The following is an 18,300-nucleotide window of genomic DNA, read 5'->3' on the forward strand; positions in this document are numbered from 1 at the left end:
TCGCTCCTAGGCGAGTGATGAAGCCACCTGGTTCTCTTCACACTGAGGCCAGATCTCAGGGCTGTGTAAAGCAATGTATTACCGGTCACTAATAAAACCACCACCACACCATGGAAATGGAAAAGGCAAGGATAACTCAGGATTGCTCCGCACTGACAGCTGTATTAGCAGGGTCAGCTGGCAGCACTCACAGACAAATCGAGGCTTCTCTGATATCCAAAATAGAAACAAACCCAGCGCAGAGCAAAACAAGGGCCCTGACTTACCGAAAAGGGCTCTGTACCACTGTCAACAGAGGTGACAACACTGAGGGCAGGGAGAGAAAGGGGAAGTGGTTCTGCAGCAAAGGCCACCTCTCAGCACTTCTGCAACTTCAGAAACAGCACAAGGAGAAAAACAGAGCGTGGGAACCGCTCCCTCTCGGCTGCTTGACGTAAACCGGGTTTTCAGCAACATCTGCACTTGTGCCTTTTTCTTCTCTTTCAAAGGAAGTGTCTACAGGCACTTCCTCTGCTCCAAGGTGGGGCTCGCTGGAGGGTAATTGAGCTGCAGTGACACAGAGAGGCATCATCGCAGGAAGCTCGGCAACAGGAACTCGCTTGTAGTAACTTATCTACCGATCCCTTCTCACCGGAGCCAAGTTGCCTTTTCCTTTGCTTTGGTCTCCAATGCGGGCATCTGCTGAAGCTGAGCTAGAACAAGGAAAAGTCACAGTTTTGCCAGAAGGTGCCCGAAGGATGATGGGCATGAATCTGAACTCAAAAGGCACTGCTTTTACTTGGCCCAAGTGAGAAGTTTGGTCCATTCAGAGAGGGTACAACTTGCAAAAGGGAGCAGTGATGAGCATGGTTGTGTCTGCAAGTGAAAAGCAACCACTTCAGATGCACAAAGCAACCACACTCACAGACGAGGTTTGAGAGATGGGATCTAACCAGCCTCAGGTCACCCAACAAGGCTGTAGGGAGACACCCACTCAATACCTTACTGAGTTAAGGGTCTGTAAGTCAAGCCCACTACTGGGAAATCAGGGCCCTTGTGCCACTAGGATCATTTGAGTTGAGCTCCAGAAACTATTTTGCAAGCTTGAGACTCAGGGCAGCCTGGATACACTGCTGAGAGCAGTGGCATCCTTTGGAGACAGCACGGAAGATGACAGCTCTGTGCCGAGCAGCCTTGCTGGCAGCAAGGGGAGCAATCACAGCTGCTGTTTGCAGCCAACGTTCTCATCCCACGCAGCTGCATCGGGTCTGTGCTATGCCCACAACAACCACAACCACCTGCAGCATTCCTCTGCCTCCGGGTGCCCCAAGCCCTGCTTTGCAGCAGCAAGATGACCTTCGGCCTCCTATCACACATATTCCATTGCAGGCAGGGCTGGGATTTATTTGTTCCAGGCACAAGAAACCAGGCTGGACTCCTGAAGAAGACATTGTTTCTGACACAAGTCAAGCCCACAAGGGTTTCCTATTCCTTTCATATACCCGTGGCCTATGAATGAACCAGCTCAAAACCATACAGACCCCTAAACCAAAGACAGTGCAGGCAGACACCCCACACAGGCACCAGCTGCCTCCTCACCAGCCCTTGGCAGAGCCAGTGCTGTGAGCTCCGCGTTGCTTTGCCACCCATCCATGTGCCCATGCTGGCTCCTGACAGCTCTGTATGACGTTTCCCAGGGCTGCTGCTGAACGTGTGCTCATGCAGTAACACGCTGACAGCCCTGCGTGTGTCACCTCACTGCTGAGCCCATGGGCATCGCCTCTGGCCGGCGCTCAGAGGAATCACCCTTATGCCAAGGCTGGGCAGCTCATGAGTGCAAGATGCACCCAGTTGTAACACTGCTGCCACCACTGAAGCACAGGACAGGGTGGGACATCCCACTGCAGCACCGATCACCAGCTAATCCTTCATTTCAATGAATATGAACCTGGGCACAGGCTGGCTCACCACAGCAATGAAGAACAGAGCTATCACACACTGAAACGCACTCATCTCTCAAAGAGCAAAACCCGCTACTGACCACTACTGGGCTACACAGCGCTAAGGCAGTCCCAACAAGCCACATAATGGGTGCCCCAAGGTCAATCCTCACGCTGGCTTTAGAGAATCCAACTAGAGAGAAATAAGAACACCCCAAACAGCAGCAGTAGAACAAGTTGGGCAAACAGCTCTGTGTGCTTGAACTCGAGACTGAAGATAGGCACCAGATCATTTTTAATACAGCCCGACCATAGCACTTCAAGTGCTAGAAAGGGGCAGCGAACACAATTAGGATGCTTATTAAGAAATCCAGCGCTGGGTGTTTACAGAAGAAATCTGATTCTTTGCACTTTTTAAAGCAAGAGACCCAGACCGGAAGCGAGACCGTGAAAGGAATTTGTTTTACATGATAGTCCCCAAAGGCTTCCAGGTCTCCAAGTCAAGACATTCCCAGATTAAATCCCTATGCGACATTCTTCTTGCGCTATATACTGTTTAAACACCCACGGACTTTAATGCATACCATGGGGTTCGTGGAGCAGGACAGTTATACCCCAGGGAGCATTCTGCAATGTTTTACCACCATGTGTCACGCTCCTACCAGCTCCAACTGTCCCCAGTGATCCAGCTGCTGCGGTATGAATAAAATGCTGTCACAAACATATTCTTAAAAACACTTTGAACATGAGAAAACTTCATAGGAGAATCTGATCACATCAAGGATCAGATAAAGAACAACAACAAAGAGCTTTTGGATTAGTTATCTTCAGAAAGCACAGCTCTGACTGACACGTACTTATCTTGTTTTTCCTCTCAGAATTAGCACAGTCCATGCTGATCAGCTTTAAACCACACAGTGATCTCCTCTGCCACCAGAGCTGGAAAGCGTGGCCTTCATACACAGCACATGTCTCTTTAGACCTTAAACAAGAGCTGACACCTCCTCGGGCAGTTGGTTCACAACCAGCAAGCCTGGAAGCTACCTCCCCACTATGTTTAAGAGAGGGTATTTTCTTACTGATTTTCACTCCCATCTCCCTGCACGTGCAGGATTCATGGCAGTCAGACTTGACCATGTTTGGCTGCCTGGCAGCACCACACAAGGACCCCTCTGCTTTAAATACGACTGTAACACAAGTCACAGCAGACACACTGAGGTCACTATACTGTCCCTCCCCACAGCAGCCAAGCCCGGGGGCACCTATATTTAGCCAAAGTATGCCCAGCACTTTAAAGATGGAAGGAGATCTCTGACTTGCCTGAATCACCGCCAGCACTGGCCATCTACCCAAGATGGGGACAGTCTGAGCAGGACACCCTGGCACCTGCTCAAAGCAGGGCATCCAACACCAGCCCCAGCACCCACGGCTCCCCCAGGGACAAGCCCAACCTTGCAGGCTTGGGAAGAGCAGAGCAGCACAGCCTGGATGCAGGCAGCTCGAGGAGGACATCGCTCCATTGCTTCTGTAGCTGGTTATGGTGGAGGTGGCCAGCACTGAGTGTGGCTGTGGTTGGCAGGGGAGCAGAGGTCCTGCTGGCTTGTGAAGCAGCACCATGCCAGGACTCAGCTCTGCAACCACCCCGACACCCAGAGCAGGGCATGGGATGAAGGAATGACACTGGGGAAGCAGCCTGGCTCGGATCGCAGCCCTGTGTCCTGCCCTCAGTAAATACATTAGCAGATCCCTGTAAATAGAGCACCAAAACAAGGACCACTCTGTCTCTACACAAAGAAATCAATGCTGAATTAATAAGCCTTTTCCTCTGAGCTAAAAAGAAGCAGATGCTTGTTTACCAAAAGCATCAAAAAATCATCAAGAGGCTGTTGGATTGGACTTGTAAAAAAATAGAAGGAAGTTATTTGTTCAGTATTTTAACTTCTGCAGCACTCAGCACTTTCAATTTTCTCTCATTCTTATTGCATCCTCCCCGTGCACGAGGGCTATTTGATCCCTAAATGACAGTTTCCAGCAGAAACAGTAAAATCAGTTTAGGACTGACTGTCCCTTTAGATTAGCAAAAAGGACAGTCAGCGGTAACCAGCAGCGCGAGGCGGTTTGTGAACTGTTTCAGAGAGAACAGCCACGTGCCAGGTTTCTTTCAATAGGGTTTTTTGATCTGAAATTGGAAGTCACAGAGAGCTTTACCTATTGTGCTGATGCAGCCCATAAGCAGGCTATTGATCTGCTCACCCTTGCAAATACACCAGTGACTTCATTTTATGGATGAGCAAAGCCACAATTAAGGGAATACAAAGTTTTTAATGTGGCTGTAAATAACAAACATAGCTGGAATAGTTTCCTGGAGTCTGGTCCTTTCTTCAATCCAAGGCAACACTTAGAAGGCCAGTCTTTGGCATAAGCAGGGTTAATACAAACTTCAGATTCAATGGAAAGCTGCAAACCAGAGTAGAAATACGGCATCACTTTGGGTTAACTGACCCAGCACCGCAGGGAATGGGGTAGCTCAGCCTTTGAAGACACTGCTCCCAGCAGATGGGTGACACGCTGCTGTGTCCCGGTACAACACGGACCCCAGCAGGAGCCAAGGACAGCACTCAACATTTTGCTGGTGTAAGTGACATCAGTCTCCGGAGCCATCAGGAAAAGCTCTCCACATCAGACCCCGAGATATAATTATGATTCATTTCAATATGCAGACTCAGCACCACTTTCCAATCCAACTCTTCCGCCTGCAGATACACCAAGTTCTTCCTGGAGACAACATCCCTTGTGACTCTGCTTTTTCTTTTGGTGCTCTGAATAGGGATCAGCTTACCAGGAGTCCTTTATTCCTGAAATTATTTCCATTAATCACTCACCATACAGTATCTCCAACAGAAGCTGACGGGCTGTGGGATGTCTAACAGCAGCACTGCATCTCCCAGGTGAAAGGCTGAAATGAAGGACAGCCCAAGAGGTGAAAGGACCTGGGATATTTCTAAGTAGCAAGTGAACTTCTTCAAACTGCTCCTAAGAATTGCAGTGTTTTTATACAGACACCTTAAATAAAAGTGGGGAAGAAGCACCGTTTGAACCGTCCATTCTTCATATCTGCTCACAGAAAAAGCAGATAAAGGAAACACAGCAAGGTGCATCATCCTGAAGCATTACCCTGCAGTTTTTCAATCCTGACTCCTCAGTACAGCTGCAAATTAACATAGTCTCTTAGCACCTTAATGGGACTTTCAGCTAAAGGAGATGTCAATGCCTAACTTCAAAATGCATACAAGGAGTTTCTAACTCTACATAAAAGCCCTGCAAAGAATTGCTGACTAAGACTCAAACTGGAAATACATTAAATAAAGTTTTATTTTACAAGAGTTTGCATTCAGAAGAGTAGAGATTCCAGATGTGTTTCTCCTTGCAAAAGTCAGGTGCTAAATTTCATCAGAATTAGCACTTTAAGCAGTTTGGCAGCCTATTTTCAGTGGTTAACTCGGGTCTTCGCATTTCCTAAAAGCATGCAACCCCCTTTAAAAACCACACATTAAAGCAGAAAAAACCAATGGAATACTAAACACTGCAGTGTATTACAGACCCAGAGAAGCCTCTACCAAGAACAGACTGTACTTCAGGGAAAAGGCTCTTATAAAAAGGCTCAAGAAAAGATATTTGCTTAATTTCAAGGTAGAGAGCCTCTCATAGAACATTTTGTGATGTTCTTGAAGGAACCGAGGGCAAAAAAAGTCAGTAATATTACAACAGTGTCAAGGTTTTGCTCTGGTGACTGTGCTGGGAAACCTGGTGATTTGCCTTAGAGCAGCTTCCAGTGCCTAAAGGGGCTACAAGAAACCTGGCGAGGGGCTTGGGACAAGGGATGTAGGGACAGGCCAAGGGGAATGGCTTTAACCTGCCAGAGGGGAGACTGAGATGAGCTCTTAGGCAGAAGCTCTTCCCTGTGAGGGTGCTGAGGCGCTGGCACAGGGTGCCCAGAGAAGCTGTGGCTGCCCCATCCCTGGCAGTGTTCAAGGCCATGTTGGACACAGGGGCTTGGAGCAAGCTGCTCTGGTGGAAGGTGTCCCTGCCCGTGGCAGGGGTTGGAGCTGGATGAGCTGTAAGGTCCCTTCCAACCTAAGCCATTCTGTGGTTCTATGTCCTGCCCTATCTCCTTTATGTCCTGCCGAGCAGATGCTGGTCTCAAACACAGGCTCCTGCCCTTGCCCACCAACCCTGGCTTCACAATCCCCACTGCCCTGCTCCCACACTGAACGTGTCCTCACATAGCTCTGGGATGGGTGTTTATCCTCCTGGTTAGGGAGGCACATGAATATTCCTCTGTTTGCTTTCTTACAACTTTCTCCCCATGGCAAACCGACAGGAGGGCCAGAAACGGTGCTGACAAATGACTTGTTTTTATTTAGAGGAACTGGCTTTCCCTCTTTGCAACACAGAGGAATGCGGCTGCTCTACTCTACATTTGTTTTGTGATTTCTCCATCTCTTCTTTAAAGCAAATAAAGGGGGGGGAAGAAAAAACAAACAGCCAACCTTAACGATAACAACAAAGGCAGTGACAAACTCTCACACACCACCACACAGGCTTGAAGAAAACAAAGAAGAGAAAAACCAATTCTGGGTTCATTTTAATCCAGAATCGAGCTGCAGAAAGCAAGCACAAGACAGGCTATGTTTTAGAGGACAAAAATAAGAGTAATGGTAGTTCTTCCCATCTGTACCTTTGCGCAACTGAGATTCCTCCTTAAATTATGTCCTAACAGAGGTAAATTTATCGCTTGCTTATCAAAATGAGCCTCCTCCAGTCCCACCTGGTTGGAGCCTCTCACAAAACATGGGCAATATGCCTGGAATACAGCTGCTTGTGCTTTTCCATCAGCACCACTTGCAGAGCTGGAGGTGGTTGAGCCAAGACAATGGGTAACAGCGCACTCCAAAGCATCCCATTGGGACACCCTAAGCTGCAGGGCAATAAGAGACTCAGATGACCAAATTCATTCTCTTCATGCTGGCAAACAAAGCACAGGGAGCCAGGAAATACAGCACAGTTCATCAGCCACAATAACAGTGGTTAAGTCTAAGCTCAACTTATCTCAACAGTTCTCTGCAGGGGTCTCAACCCACCCTGGACAACGCTGGACCCAGGGCTGAACCTAACCCCGATTCATCTCTGTGCCTCCATGAGAGCTGTACCACAAAATCCACATGGAACAAATCTGCACTTTTCCAGTGGGAAGCTGGAAGTGTAATAGAGTGTGAGTGAAACCCAGAGCTGTGGAGTTACTGAGATCACCAGGAGGAGAAAACCCGGGCTAGGGAGACAGTATGGACCTCATTAAGCCATTGTGAGAAGTGTGTGAACAAACTAAGGACTTCACAACCAAGTGACAAAGATCATTTGTTTCAAAGCAAGGAGTAAATGGTTTCTGGTTCTGCAGCCTGTGGGTTTAACCTACTTGTAACAAAGGTGTTTTGAGGAAAAGTGTAGTTCTTAAATGGCTTATTACAAATAAACCCAGAGACCCCAAAGGGCTAAATACAATGTGGATGATGGCCAGATAAGTACTGGATAAGCAGGAAAATGCACTGAGGAGCCTGTGGCCTTAATATACCCTAGAAATACCCAGATCTGAAAAGCTGCTGATGCCAAGAAGTGCAAACCTTACACCAGGATCTCATGGGCTGGATTTCTCCCCTTGGTCAGGTTAAAGCCATTCCCTCTTGTCCTAATACTACATCCCCTCATCAAAAAGGGCCTCTCCAGTTTTCTTGTAGGTATTTAGGTATTATCCTCCCCAGCCTCCCTCATCTGTGGGCTGATGTCCTTGAACCAGAAAGCTTCTCTGTCACAAAACACTCGGTTAATCCTACACAGCAAGAGGGGGCTGCAGAATAACAACTGCCAGCCTCCCGTTACTTCCAAGCCATGGAACTCAAGCTTTGGCCCAGGTGCATACACAAATCAAAAGGATGTATTCCGAGTACTGCAGCACACCCATTCACAAGGACAGGAGCGAGTTTTACTCCATGTGTTTGTGGAAACAGAGGCTTCAGCCGGCGGCTGTGAAACACCACGGCTGGAAACTCCAGTTGCAGATTTGCTCTGCACACATCACATCCATTACACTGGGGGGGGGGGGAATATTTGCTGAACTAGTTTTAAGCCCATACAGGTTGATAATTTAAACGCCGTTTGTCAGAACGATGCACAAGGGGCAGCAACTCTTCACAGCCTATTGCAGGATGGGACCAGAATCTTCAACTCTCTCTGACCCCACAAACACTGGTTAAAAGCAGCATTTCAAGAGATTTAGCCTGAAGTTGTTTAGAAAACAATGCAGCAATGTGTTCGCCAGGGGCTCCATGATAAAGGTACAAGGAAGTGCAGTCCTGCAAAAAGAAAACCCCACTCACTGGCCCCAAAAGGTCCTTTTCTGCTGATAATGTCACCCAGGACCTTCTGCTCTGTAGTCTTTAGAAAAATCCCAAGCATTTCCAGAGACAGCAACATCTGCAGAAGTTTCAAGACAACACAGACTCTACCATTCACAGCCTTTTAGAACATGGACTTTGCAGCCCAGGCTTCCTAAGTAAAACACACTGCTTAAAATGGGTGGTGGAGTAGGGGGTTTGTCCTTGAAACACTGTTTTGCTGCTTGAGTTTTGATTTTATGTCTGATAACCATCTCTGTCTCTCTTCCAACCCCCTACCAGGAAGGATCGGTGAGACAAATACCCATAGCTTCCAGGGGAATAAAAGGAAAAGCCAAACAGGAAAAGTAGTTATGAACAATACAGCCCTGGCTCAGTTAATGATCAACTCTGGAGCACACAGCATACTGCTCTTACCCAGTTATTTGCATGAAGCTTTTCATCATCAGTGGGTATTAAGAGGCGTTTTATGCATCACATTTTGTGTTATCGCAACCAGCAAAGTACTAAAAAAGATGAGAAGTCCCCTATGACTGCTCAGTCAACAGGAAGCCCATCCACTGCATAGGGTGAGCTCAGCTGCATGGAGGGGTGGGCAGGAAGGGTAAGGGGTCAGGTTCCCCTGCCTGCACATTCCCATTGCATCCTTGATGGAGTATGAAGCCATCTTCTGCAGTCATGCAAGGAACATAATGCACAATTAAATGGAAAACAGAACTGCTGCAGTCCGTACTGATCCTACCAGAGATGAAGAGCTCATCAACTGGTTTCTGTATCTCAAGCACCTCCAACCAGAGCAACCCTCAGCAACTTCAGCTGGAGCTGAGAGCAGTAACTGGAATCACCCTGCTGCTCTTCCAGCCTTCTGAGCAGCTGGTTCAAAGAACCTCCTCATCAACTCTTAAGTATCCCTGACTCTCAGCACAATGGTGAAATGCTCAGAGCTCCAGCACTTACAATGGCACAAAGGCAATTAAAGATTTCCAATAACACACTGCTCGGAGGACTGGTCTAATTGCTGCACGGTCAAGGTTTTTGGCTACAATAACATTGTGAGCAGATAAAAGACAACGTTGTAAGGTTTCCCATTCAATAAATAAATAAGCAGCTCTCCAAACAATAGCAACAGCACCTAAAGCTCCTGACTTTGCACAATTTAGAATGAGACGGTCATGAAATTTCCTCCATAAAAGCCTTGGCTGCATGACAAGGGTGAATGAAAGGGGTGGGAGAGGACAAGGGGCAAGGCAGGCTGGGCACAAAGGCAGCCTGCAGCAAGGAGGAGGCAGCACAATGAGCCCCAACCACCCCGTGGTGTAGTTTAGTGGAGTTTGTGATTACCTGCACAGCCTGTGACTTCCTCTTACGTGAAGCGTGTGGTTTCTTCACACCACGCTTTATCACTTAAAAGAAAACCGAGTGTGTGAAAGAGCAACAGCCAAGCCCGTCAGAACACTGGGTGTCTACCTTTAACCTTCTGCTTAAAATCATAGTGTTTAACTTGTTGGCTTTACCTTTTAAGAGCTCCAAATGCCCACAACACTGAACTTATCTCTTCCAGCTCCTACTTTCTCCCCCCCCCCCCACTTCCATAGTTTAAAATACTTACAAAAACTATCAGTTAACATCTCATAATAGAAAACAGGCCAGTAGGAAGCAAGTATGAGAACCATGGAAAGGAGCAAGCTTATTCACAGGCTTAGACCCATCTGGCTCCAAACTGTTGGAGGATGAAGTAGTAAACAGCATTAACACGTGCTGAACGTGAGCCCAGGGAGGGCTCTCACTGCTGTTTTGCAGAAAAGAAGCTGAGGCAGAGAGAAAAGTACTTAAACACATGAAAAACGCACAAACCCACCCAGAGAATGTGGGCACCAAAGGCAGGAGGTTAATTCTCAGGTTAAAAGGAAAGGCTGAGGACCATCGGCACCTTTGGACCCCACTCCCTTGATGAACACCAGCCTGGTGGGACTTTGCCATGGTCACACAGGAAGGATGTGGTGCAGCAGGGAGCCAGAGCTGGGTCTTCCTGAATCCCAGCTGAGCCCCCTAATCACTGGATAATCCCATTTTGCTACCCAGATAAAGAGGAAAACGGAGCGACAGAGGAATTTGGCATTATCACAGGGATGTGGAAAGAAAACACTTTAGGGGCACCAACAATGAATTAGATACCTAAACCTTAGCCAAAAGCAGAGAAAGCGACTGCAGGCAGGAAGAACGGATCTATGGCAATTTTTCCAGGTTTCTTCTGCTAAAAACAGGTTGGAATTTGCAAAATGGCTGAAGTTGGGCTTTTTTCTTTCTATCTTTCCATCAGCTGCCTTAGAGTTTTAACTGACCAAAGTATATTTTGTATTCTACACATAAAAAAACCCTGATCGATCAGCAGAATTCCCACTAGGGTCAATGAGAGCAGCAAGACTTTCTGGAATGAGGCACAGCTACAAAACCGGAGCATTTCTGATCAACACAAGTCTCTCGGACACTATTTGAATCCTTGTGAACCTGAAATGAATTCGACCCAGAGCAGCTGACTACATTACTGACCAAAAGCGTCAACACAAGAGCAATTTCTGCTGATCTCTGAAAGTCAGAGCTGATTAGCCAAATACATCTACTAAAGGATACACTGAAACAGAAGTTTCTGATAACACTGGGCTCACCACTGCCCTTCCCGTTCCACAGAGGATACATTTTTAGCCCAGCAAAACACCAAAATCTGGATTTTTAGGTCTTGCCCCCGATGAAATAAGGACACCCAATATTAACCAGCCTTTGTGAAGTTGTAATTAGGTGCATAAACTTTAAATAGGTCTTTATTATGCCGGCTTGAAAGCCCCAGCACTGTCCTGATTGAGAACGCTATCAGATGTTAATACAGCACTCAGCCTTGTGTGAGCATTCATGTGTAGGCCAAAAGCTCTGTCATTCTCATGCTTATTAATCTTCCCTTCCAGGAGGCAAAGGACAGCGTAAGCTCCTCTGATAACTGGGTTATCTCTCTCCCCAGAAAAGGAAAGGGTGGTCCTTCCAACCAAGCAGCCATTTAAACTACTACTAGATACAACCCTGCAGGGCAATGGGATGGGAGAGCAGAGACAAACAGCATTTCCTCTTCCTTTGATCCCTTTCCGTCCAGGCTCAAACTGTGGGTTAAGTGTTTGAGCAGAGTATAGAACAAACATCTTAAAAGCGCTTAAGTTGTTACCCAGCTACCTAACAGAGTTTGGTAAATCATGGTGAGCTGTAAGGAAATGTTTCAGCCTATGGTAGGTTGGGGTTTTGCTCCAGTTCCAGGATTATTGCTGCTTCCCATATCTCACCTGCATCCATGCTTCAATGGAACAGTTCAGGTGTACCACCCTTAAACCTCTTTTATCAGGAACCTCGAGGAAAGCTGTAATATTTACAGGCAACACCATGAGGGGAAAAAATTACTAAGTATTTTGGACTTACTTCCATATGAGCATAAGCACGAATATGGACTGAAGTAGATACGTCTCATATAGATATGCCTTGTGTGAGGTAGCTCCATTTCTAGCAGGACAAGAACCCAGGTGCAGGTGGGACCCAGCCTTTTATCCTCCTATCTTGAAGCCTTTCATGATGCTTCCAAGAGATAAAACAGCAACTGGCTTTTTTAAAGGAATATCAAGCATGGCTTTACCGCAGGGACTACGCTCTCTAAACCCCTTATCTACCACCCCATAGCAACCACTTCCCTCTTAATCCTTCCAGCTCAGCCCCACAACTCGGGCAGTCGCTGTTAATCGTCTATAAATTAAATAATTATTTGTATCTGCATTTCAAAGGGGGGTGCAGCGGGACAGCCCGAGCCTTCCAGCAGCTTAATACGGGCACAGCCACTCACACGGCACTTCAGAGCTGCCCAAAGACTGACAGGACTTAAAAACTGGCATCAGTTCACGTGTCCCCCTCCTGACCTGCAGGTCCCGAGTGTGAGACCTCAGTCCTGCTCCTACTGCATCGACTGAAAATACCAACCCCAACGCCGCAGCTCCCAAGAAATCAAACAGGGGCCAAGCTCTGCTTAAAGCCCGAAAGAGGGACGAGGGACGCTGCCACTGGAGGCTCGCACCTCGCTAGCACGGCACAGCCCGGCGGTGGCGAGGCGAGAGCGCCGCAGCCCCGCACAGGGCACGGAACCGGCGGCACAGCGAGAGGACGCGCAGCCCCTGCTTCCCCTGAGCGCTGCTTATGGAAGCGCTCAGCTGGGACCCAAAGCTGTTGTAGGGACACCCCCCCCCGAACAGCGGCGGAGAAGCGGGACGGGAGAAGCCGCAGCCCCCGGTAGCGGTGCTCCCACAGCCCCGCTCCCTCCGGCTGCGGTGCCGGCTCCGCTGCCACGGGGAAAGTTTGCCCGAAGGGAACCCGCGGCGGAGCCAGCGACCGAGAGCGGGGAAATCGCAGCCCGGTGCGCGCAGCGAGGGACCCGCTCGGAGCCGGGGCAGGCGGGAGGAGCGATGCGGCCCGTGCCGGTACTCACAGCTGAGCGATGGCGCCCTGGGAGATCACGGCGTTGTCAGAGAAGTACGGGATCATCGCGGCTGCCCGCGGGAGCGGCCGCGCTACCCCGCGGCATCGGGACCCGCCGCTCCGCTCTGCCCGCGCCCCCCGCACAATGCGCAGGAGCGGCCCCGGAAATGGGGCGGGGCTTCCGCAGGCCCCGCCCTCCGGCCGCACGTGGACGCTCGGTCCCAGTCGGTCCGGGACCGGGGTTTGAGCGGTGACTGCCCCGGGAGGGCGAGAGAGAGGAAAAGGGGATGGGAAACGGGACGGGAAGCCCCGAGCATGGCGTTTGGTGGTCGTTTAAGTTATTTTATTATTAATAATTACTTTTATATTTCCCTTTCCCCCCTACATCCAGGCCACAGAACTGAAACGAGGTTTGAAGCAGCACATCAAAAGATTCTTTCATGCAAAAAGCAGGCAGCGACAACTCGGGTGCTCAGGAACCGAGTTAATATCTCTCCTGCAGGAGACAGGGGGAAGGGAATAGTTCTTGGCAATAATTTTCCTATGCAGAGATGTGACAACTCGTTTCTGCCAAAGGAGAAGCCTTTCAGTGCTGTTTCATCTTTAGCTCCATCGTCTCTCCCGAGAAAAGGAAGAAAGGAAGTTCCTTAGAACAAAAATCCTGTCCTCTGGCTGCTGGGAATTGCAGCGCAAGGAGCTGAGTTTTCCACTGCAGAGAGGAATTCAGATGTTACAGCACAAGGGAAACTATTAAACAGAATTTTATTTAATGGCAGAGCCCGCCCCATCCAGCCCTGCACACAGGACAACCCCAAGGCAGTAACTGCCTGTTCCAGATCCGCATTCTCCAGCCCTCACGCCCACCAAGCAATGGAAAAACAGCCCAGGAACCTCAGAAGCTTGTTCAGTGTTTCCCGTAGGGAACACAGGACATCACAGCAAGGAGGGATGCAAATAATACGCTGCTCTTACGTTATCTGATGTGGATGGCACATGCCCAGCTCCAGCGAGATGGCAGAGGATGATGTACATTTAAACACATACACTTACTAACTAATTAATGGCTTTAATCTGACAGAGGGGAGACTGCGATTAGATACTGGGAAGAAGTATTGTCTGAAAGGTCTCAGCCATCGGGGACTCACAGAGAGGACAAAGCAGTGGATCTGTGATTCTGCAGGTTTTGCTAGAACATGGCTTGGTTGCATTAATTTAAGCAATGTCATCTTATATAGCCAGGAATACATCTCTGGTAATGGTTCCTCACAGCTGTAAAGAAAATGCAGTGCCAACTTGCTGCAGTGCCAAAAAAAATCATTTTCTGAGGCAGGAATGAAGTCAGTGCAAGAAGCAATGGAAAAATGAGGACATTATAGAAATGGAGGGTAACGCAAGCCCTCCAGAGGTTAGGGGACTGGCAAGAACCTCATCTTCAGTAGTAACACATACCACGCAGTCATAGACTGAAAAACAAACCCAGAACTTCTGTTCTATTCTGCTTAATAACTTAAGGGCTTTATTCAAGCACTGTATAAGACTAAACACAGAGACATCAAGATTTCTTACACGCAACTAGCATTACAAAGGCAAGCCCTTAAAAACTGCTCAAAACAAGTGCAGTGATTAACTACAAGCAATACTCTCAAAGCAGCTACTCATAACATATGGATAATAGATTTGTAAATGAATTAGTCCTGGATTAATACAACCATGCACTGCATGTCCATATGCCAGGAGACCAAACGATAATAAAATATTCTAGTTTGGGGTTTTTTTGAACCTTTAGAAAACAGGAGTGGAAAATTCTTGAATAAGTTCATACATGGAAATCTGATCTAATAAGAAGTATTTGAACGTGGTTTTGTTGCCATAAAGATTGCAATACTAGCCTAAGACTGACACTGCCTTCAGGGTACACAGGGTACACATTACAGACAAGTGGTTCGGTTCCCATTGGTATAGCCTGTGTTATTTTCACATCCTGGTTTTTAAAATCAGGATTAAGAAACACCCTCATTTCTTTGCCAAAGTCACATCCTACATTTAGACCTGAGCACAAGTACTGACCCCACAACCCGATCCCTCAGCGTGCAGGAGCAAGCGGGAAGAAAGGGCTTCGAGGGGATGCCCAACAAGATGAAGTTGAAGGCAGCAGGTCACAAGACAGCAAGAAGCTGCTCCTTGCTGGAAGCAGGTGCACTGTGCTGGGACAAACACATGAAGAATTTAAAGTGCACCAAATTGCAGCGATGACAGGCAGCAGCCTAAATCATCACTGTGCTGCCATGGAGCATGTGAGCACAGCCGTTAATCACCCTATGACAAGACACAAGTCAGTCTGTCTGGGCTCTCGTGTGCTTCCCAGCCCAGCACATGGAATTACCCTTTGCTGCAGGGGACAGGCACTGCCTGTCCGAGTTTCAGTCGGCATTTTGTGCTCCACAGGAGGTCACAGGATTAGCAGGGCCATGCTGCAAGTGGTAAACAACACCACGTCTGCGCTCAGCACAACGCGACCCTTGTTGGGCAGCAGGATTTAACCTCTGAACACTATACAGACTAATAAAGTGCAGTTCCATATATTGTGCAAGGCAGACTGTATAAATACCCATCCCTAAACCTCTGCAACACTAACTAAGCCGGCTACTCCGGCAGCTAGAACCAGTTATGGAAGCAAAGTGGAAAAAAACTATGACAAAGCGTGCTCAGGACATCCAGCCAGGTACTTCAGGAGTAGGGGACAGAGGCAATGCCCACCAGAGCCACCTCTGCAGAGAAGTCTAAGGGCACAGAGGGGAAACATGCATGTACAAATGTCTTGTATTGACTTGTAGAGTTCTGTTTGGCAGACAATAAAGCTGAAAATCATGTAATGGTTTGGGTTGGAAGGGACCTTAAAGCTCATCCAGCTCCAACCCCTGCCACGGGCAGGGACACCTTCCACTAGAGCAGCTTGCTCCAAGCCCCTGTGTCCAACCTGGCCAGGGATGGGGCAGCCACAGCTTCTCTGGGCACCCTGTGCCAGTGCCTCAGCACCCTCACAGGGGATAATATAAAATAGTGAAAAATAAAATACATGGTTTATTCAGCTGCCTTAGCGTCCTTACCCATTTTAACATGTTTTGATCTTGCAATGATGTAATAGAGTAATTCTGTGTCCTACAGAGGGCTTTGCAGCTTGCAAACGGGATCCTCCTTGTACAGCTGGGGCCTCAGGACATAGATCACCAGTAAAAACACATGAAGCCAGGTTTTGCATTAGCATGCACAGATTTCACACTTGCAGAAAGCATGCTTTCAGCTGGACATAGTCCTGTCAGTGCACATAGCCCCTGTGCAAAGAGGACATTAATCAAGTTGATGTTTCCATCCAAGATCAACAGCTTAAGGCGGAATTGCTTCTTCTTGTCAGACTACAAAAAGGTGTGGGTGTCACCTCATTCCACCCACTCCTATCCCACAGGGGTTGCTGAGTGTCTGCTCATGTGCCAAGATGATTAAATCCAGAGCAGTGATTGTCTTATTGGGCATGTTCAATTCTTACCCTACACTGGGACCCGGTGACCTCTTTTCATTTCAGAATATATCTGCCAGCAAGACTTTCTCTGGTCCTCTCAGTTCTGTCCTTTTGAAGAGCCCTAATGAGGATGATAGATTGCCAATAGTCTTTCTAGAAACTTACTCCAGTGGGTATGAAGGGTTGGGTATTATTTTAAATGCCTTTGGACCGAAGTCCAGGTACTGAAGCAAGGAATATTCCTCTCTTCCTCCAACACAGCGGGGTAAACCTGTGGAAGGTACTACAGCTGTAATGTTAGTCATGTTCAAGGTAAAGTGAACAGTGGGAGGTTGTCAGGCATAGGAATTTTGGCCTCGATCCATTAGTACCAGTGTAACAGATAAAGCGATGCACAACCTGGACTTGTGTTTTCAGGGCATGATGAGAACAACTTGTGAAGCTGCTGCTCTAACAACAAACCTCCCCCTCAGCACCATCGCATCCTCTCCCCACGGAGCGATGAGCTACAGCACTGCCTGCCCAGGCACCTTCACTGTGCACATGGAAAGGTTGTTCTTCACTGCTGGGCAGCTGTTTCCCATGTCATTTAGGACAAATTCCAGACTCTGGAAAACAACATGTCACTGCTCCAAGCACTGGAGTCTTGCACAGGCACTGCCAGAGAGAGCAGAGACAGCAAGTTCATTTCCATGTGCAGAGGGCGGGCAACTGCTTTGTTTTTCTCATCAGCAGCTGTACTCAGTGCTTCCCCACAAAGGCAGCTGTCTCAGCATCAGGTCTTATGGGGGAAAAACAGTCCTAAAAGGTAGCTTGGAAGAATATGGTGCCACACTGGAGCTGGTTGAGGGTCAAGGGATCAGATGGCCCTGCTTTTGTTTTGCTGGGAGGTCAGTTAATTCATCCTGTTGCTGTGAGGACATAATGAACAGGCTACAGATGAGTCTGAGTGGATTAAGGCTCCACACAGATGACTTATCTGGGGAAAGCCTTACACCGTGAACAGGTAGGGAGCAATCCATTGAGAGCAGCACCTCCTGTGCTCCATCCCCACCATAGAGGGAGAAGTTGCTCTGTCAAGAGTCTTTTGGCCATTGTTAGCATGGGAGACAAAGCCTTCTGCATTATGTAGTCCAATTTATCAGGAAAACATGAAGCCTCTTCAGTAGCAGGGATCATAAACAAGCCAATGCATGCAGAGCAGAATGAGACATAGGAAAGAAACAAAGCATCCCCAGTGAGTGAGAGGCTTACCACCCACCAAGGCAGCATGGAGATACACCAGCGTTATTACACACTGTCAGGGAAATTTAACAAAGTAATTAGAAAGGAGGCCATACCTAGTTAAAAAAGAGGGGGGAGGCAGGAACAGGGAAAGCATGCAAAACTATACTTGAATCCTGAAGAACCAGTCAGAACAGGAAGCCACGTTCCAAATTTGGTTATTTAAGCTGTCAAAGAGTATTTCTGTTTCTAGTTCTTGAGCAAAGAAATCAGACAGGCACAGGGATAGGGCGATAAGCATCACAGAAAGAACAAACCCCCGCTTTTAAAGCCCTTCTGGTCAGTGGCCAGTCCTGATCAATGATTAGGCTTCTTAGCTGAGAATTCAACACCTATTTTGCAATATTATCACTTCATTAAACCCTTCCCTCACAAACCCCACACCCAATCACTGCATAGTTTACTTATCATTAAATCTTAGAGGGTCTGACACAAAGAGGTCAATGCTCAATTACACCCCTTTTACAGAGGCAGAAGCAAAGAAGACTGAAGGGACCTGAGCAGTGTCCTTTTCTATTTACAACAGGAATCTTTCCTTAACTTAGATTCATCTACCTTAGAGCACCTGGTTCATGCTCAGCAGGAAACATGAGCACGTATGGAATCTTTACAGCACCTCCTGGTCAGATCC

The 18,300-nt window shown here is 47.9% G+C and overlaps 1 protein-coding gene across 4 annotated transcripts in view; it reads right to left on the bottom strand.

The window, feature by feature from the left end:
* The window catches only part of SSH2 (slingshot protein phosphatase 2), a 77,426-nt gene that overhangs the window by 36,210 nt on the left and 22,916 nt on the right, over positions 1-18,300 (bottom strand). For 2 of the 4 annotated variants that reach the window (XM_057414986.1, XM_057414968.1), the window contains exon 1: positions 12,879-13,029. The exons of 1 other annotated variant lie outside the window; for it this stretch is intronic. In XM_057414986.1, coding sequence (XP_057270969.1) covers positions 12,879-12,934 — 56 coding nt within the window. In that variant the 5' untranslated portion in view covers positions 12,935-13,029. Of the gene's footprint in view, positions 1-9,709; positions 9,729-12,878; positions 13,030-18,300 lie in introns of those variants that run through there. One more of the 4 variants, XM_057414993.1, reaches the window with a different exon arrangement.

The sequence above is a fragment of the Pezoporus wallicus genome, unplaced genomic scaffold, assembly GCF_028554395.1.
Source record: "Pezoporus wallicus isolate ANWC-B61680 ecotype Strahan unplaced genomic scaffold, APGP_CSIRO_Pwel_v1 contig_8517, whole genome shotgun sequence".
Lineage (NCBI taxonomy): Eukaryota > Metazoa > Chordata > Aves > Psittaciformes > Psittacidae > Pezoporus > Pezoporus wallicus.